Source organism: Malania oleifera, chromosome 1 (genome assembly GCF_029873635.1).
Source record: "Malania oleifera isolate guangnan ecotype guangnan chromosome 1, ASM2987363v1, whole genome shotgun sequence".
NCBI lineage: Eukaryota > Viridiplantae > Streptophyta > Magnoliopsida > Santalales > Ximeniaceae > Malania > Malania oleifera.
The window spans coordinates 23,531,840-23,536,242 of record NC_080417.1 but is presented as its reverse complement, the minus strand read 5'-3'; the positions used below and the strand labels follow the sequence as shown (position 1 = coordinate 23,536,242).

At 31.4% G+C, this 4,403-nt stretch overlaps 1 protein-coding gene across 1 annotated transcript; it reads right to left on the bottom strand.

The window, feature by feature from the left end:
• Nucleotides 1-917: 917 nt before the first annotated feature.
• Nucleotides 918-4,046, bottom strand: LOC131154480 (methylesterase 10). The gene is made up of 3 exons (XM_058107284.1): nt 3,225-4,046; nt 1,366-1,503; nt 918-1,277 (listed from the first exon to the last, which is right to left on the bottom strand). Exons 1-3 carry the CDS (start codon nt 3,588-3,590, stop codon nt 987-989), a joined length of 795 nt encoding a protein of 264 aa, XP_057963267.1. The 5' UTR covers nt 3,591-4,046; the 3' UTR covers nt 918-986.
• Between the last annotated feature and the right edge of the window lie 357 nt (nt 4,047-4,403).

Here is a 4,403-nt window from a genome sequence, read left to right as displayed (position 1 = left end):
TTACTGAGATGTGTCTCACTCCTATAATCTTTAACGTTTCAGGGAATCCAGGAAACTAAGCCTAGAGCGCTCCAGAGCAGGGCTAGTTAGCATTGTTCAGGGTGAGTTCTGGTGAGACACAATTATGTATATGAATATAATTTGTGTATTTTCGGGATGTATTATGGATTTTTGGGGATTCGTGTATGTATTTTGAAAGACAATAGTACTCTAGTATTGTCTTTGGAGTGTATATGTTTATCCCGTTGTGTTGTATTATATGGGTTATAAACAGGTGTACTTGGTGCCCTATTTTAGGGTATCAGGATACTATAGTGTATGGTATCAAAGATTATATATGGAGTATTGCACTCTGGGTCCCACTAGATTCGGGGCATTACAGTTGTGGTATCAGAATAATATGTTTTTCCTACGCAGCACTTTGGACCCCACTTTCGGGCCCAGGTCATCACAGATATAGACCGCCTACACACCCTACTAGAAGGATCAACCCAATGTAGTTTCATAAAATATTTTAATAAATTAAAAACATTTTTGAGATTTTTAAAGAAAAAAATTGAACTTTTGAAAAGCACAAATTTTAAAGAAAAAATCTTTTGAATTCTAATTTTCAAAGGAGAAAATGCTGTGTTTTTTTTAGAAAATTAGTTTTATGAACCTATCTAAAAGTTGTATCAACACTTTTTAAAAGTCAAGTTTTTATTTTAAAAATAATTTTTAATTTTTTAGAAAGAAAACCCATAAAATAGGCATGAAGCTATATCCTTGAAATTTTTTATTTTTTCATAAAAGGGTTGATTTTCGGAACTTATTCAAAAGCAACATCATGAATAATATTTAAAATTTTTCTTCTCTAAAAAGATGATATTTATGATTTTTAAGGGGAAAAAAAAAACATAAACTAATAAAATGTAAGATTTAGAAGACTTTATCTAATTTCACAGAAACTTCAAAATAAAATTATTGAAGGGGTAATTAATAGTAATTCAGTGATATTTGGCAGCAATTTGTTGGAAGCAGAGGCAGAGCTCTTTGGGCTTTGAGAGCATGACCATATGGCCAGCCCCTTCTATGAGCTTCACCTCTGTGATTACTGGGCCTGGGCCGTTCTCTATCATCCATCGCTGCACCTCCTCCCCCATCACTTCATCTCCTCCGCACATCACAAAAACCCGATCCACCGACCCGAATTTTTCCTCGGTTAACAGTGACTCTCGGGTCAAGTCCTCTACGAACAACCCGTTGGGCCTTATCAACGTTTTTGCTAACTCCAGATCCTGCGTGTGCACACGTCAGCTATATATGATTATATATATTAATAATAGCCTTTTAAGTGGGAAAAATTTGCTATGAGCACTCACTCACCTCCGGCGGGCAGTGTTGGTAAACCTTGGCGGTCATGTAATTTGGGCCAAACTTGACTGAAGTGGGAGGCTTTTCCATGCCCCCATCAAAGAAGAACTGGCTGTCCATCAAGGACTCCATTGGTGTCCTTTTCAAGTACTATTTTCCAAAGTAAAAAAAAAAAATGGACCCACAAAAAATATTAAAATAAAATTAATATTTAATTAGATATGTCGTGAAATATGCCCTAATATAGAAAGTCGAAAGGAAATAAGAGAAATCGATGTGAATATAACAACTTTATTATGTGGTCGGACTATGTTCACACAAAGAGTCTTTGCAAAATCTCTAGTATATCATCAATTAAAATTATTTTAGGATTTTTCAAGTTCTAAATGAGACCTTAAGGGTTTATTTGATATCCTTGTTGTTTTCCGTTTTCTGTTAACCCAGATTATAAAAACACGTTTGTTTATGCTATTAATTTCTATTTCTATTACCGGTTTTCAGTTGTTTGTCAAAAAAATAAAAATTAGATTTTATGGCTTTCAGTTGTTCGCCAAAAAATTAAAAATTAGATTGTATGATTTTCAATTATTTTGACAACCTATTGTCAGAAATTTTATATTCAGAAATAGTTTTTTTGAATTAAATTATTCATTTTATACACTTTTAAATTAAAATCAAAATTAAATGATCGCATTAATTGAAATATAATTAAAAGTAAAATATACATAAATTTTGAAAAATAATAATAAAGCTAATTGCAAAATACTTTTACTATTTTTTCAATTGTCATATCAATATAAAATTTTTATTGTGAAGTAAATTTTGAAAGTAAAATAATTATACCAAATTTTATTTTTATTATAGCATTTTTTTTATTTTTTTAATGTGCATTATTTGTAATTTTATTATTTTTTTCATATTTTTATAATATCATTTGACTTAAAGATGAAAATGAACATTTTTTAATTAAAATTTTAGTTTGTATTAATTGACTAAACATGTTGCGAGTTTCTAGTTTTTAATTTCTGTTTCTAGTTTTTGATTTTTATTTATCTAATTTTTAACAGTGATGCCAAACGATCCCTAAGGTTTCACCTTTGGCTACTATGTAAACACGATCAAATATAAACCACTATAGAGAAATACTATGATCCTACATTTTAATTCAAAATGTTGTATAGTATCATATACAAGAGATGAGTCATTATCATTAGGTCTTTCCTATAACAAATAGTTTTGTTAAAGATACATTTGGATTAAGGAAAGCAATAAAATTGACAATGAAGTATTTGTTCTCTACATCAAATACAATTTAAAATTAAAAAAAAATATTTTAATATTATTAAAAATCAATAAAAATTAAACATTAATTACTTATTTAGTTAAATTGTTGTCCATTGAAAAGGTGGATTCTTTCATTCATATGTGTGTGTTTATGTGTGTGTGTATATATTCTTTTTTCTAATATATATATATATATATTTGATAACTTGGGGACTTCAACCACTATTGCGTCACATTGGACACTATGATGCGACACCAAATCCGAAGGGTGAAATATTGCCACCCGCCTATTTTTGAGTAATTAAATCTCTTATAATTTTCATACATTATGACTCCATTTAGTCTTTGAAACATTGAGAGACAAAAAATAGGAAAGAAAACCTTCCATTTATTTAAAAATCTACGACCCCATTTAACAGTTAAAAAACATTAATCAATTTAAAAAATGTAAAAAAATTAACTTCTTCACGTTTTATTATAAAAAAAAAAAAAAACAAAGTATACATATACTTATGTACATTTATGTTTATATATATATATATATATATATATGATTGTTGAGGTGGGATGAAAATGTTTTTACTTACTTCATGGATATAAGATGCAGGAGGAGATTTATAAGAGGGCATATAAGCGGCGATGAACACTGCCACTGAGATTTTGTCCGGGAAGCTCTCCATAGCCAGCGAAATCACGAGACCGCTGTAACTATGACCCACCAAGATCACCTTCTCATCGCAGGGGACAGAGGCCATGAACTCCATCAGCGGCTGCGAGTAGTCAAAGACCGTCGCGATCTCGTCGGTGCGTTTGGGGTTGACGCCGCAACCGCCGAGGTCCACAGCCGTGACGCGGTAGCCGGACGATTTCAGCAGGGTGGTGAGCTTGTACCAGCACCAAGCTCCATGGCATGCTCCGTGCACTAATACGAAATGAGCAGTGCTCTTCTTCATCTTCCTTCCTAGCTTGATTTCTCTCTGGATTAGTTAATGAGTTCTCTATTTGAACTATATATAAACGGTCAAGAATGGAGACACCGTGAGATGGGCGTTGAATTGTGAGTTTGGCTTTAGATGTACGCAGTCCAGCGCTGATCCAGCTCGATTAATTAAGAAACCAGCGGGGAAGTTTGACTCATATATATATATATATATATATATATATGTGTGTGTGTGTGTGTGTATTTATACATTTATCTTTTGAAATTATATAATTCTTTTTTTTTTTTTTGATAACCCGGAGACTCTAAGCCACCATCTCGCCACTTTAGACACTATGATGCAGAACCAAACTCAGGGGTAAAAGTTGTCTGTCTAATTAACGCACTCCTGATAATTTATCGAGTTAAACTCTCAAGTCTCAATAGGAAATCGAATCCATGACCTTGGTATCACCCAAGTCATAAGTCCGCCTACAAAAATTATATAATTTTTTAAACTGGTGTATCTATATGCACGTGTATTTAACTTTTTTCTTCTTTTCCTTTCAGCAACCTAAGAGATAATATGTCTAATTAAAAAATTAGATTACTTTGGCATGTCTAATTAATTACATCACCTTACATTTTAGATAACACAATCATATTCTTCTCTTTGTAATGATTTTGAATAATTTTAAAAAAGAATAAATTAAATCAATAAATTTTAGTAATATGCCATTAGTTATATAAAGTGTGACGTGCTTACACGGTTTAACCTAGTCATTAACTTTTTCTAAAATTATTTTAATCATTACAAATTGGATGAGAAATAAGAAACATATTTATT

What these genes read in the sequence shown, in the direction of transcription:
- LOC131154480 (XM_058107284.1), bottom strand. Translation starts at nt 3,590, where the DNA reads ATGAAGAAGAGCACTGCTCATTTCGTATTAGTGCACGGAGCATGCCAT. An exon ending in CTGCATCTTATATCCATGAA is followed by an intron (nt 1,504 to 3,224) that starts GTAAGTAAAAAC and finishes TTTGGAAAATAG; the next exon opens with TACTTGAAAAGGACACCAAT. An exon ending in ACCAACACTGCCCGCCGGAG is followed by an intron (nt 1,278 to 1,365) that starts GTGAGTGAGTGC and finishes GTGCACACGCAG; the next exon opens with GATCTGGAGTTAGCAAAAAC.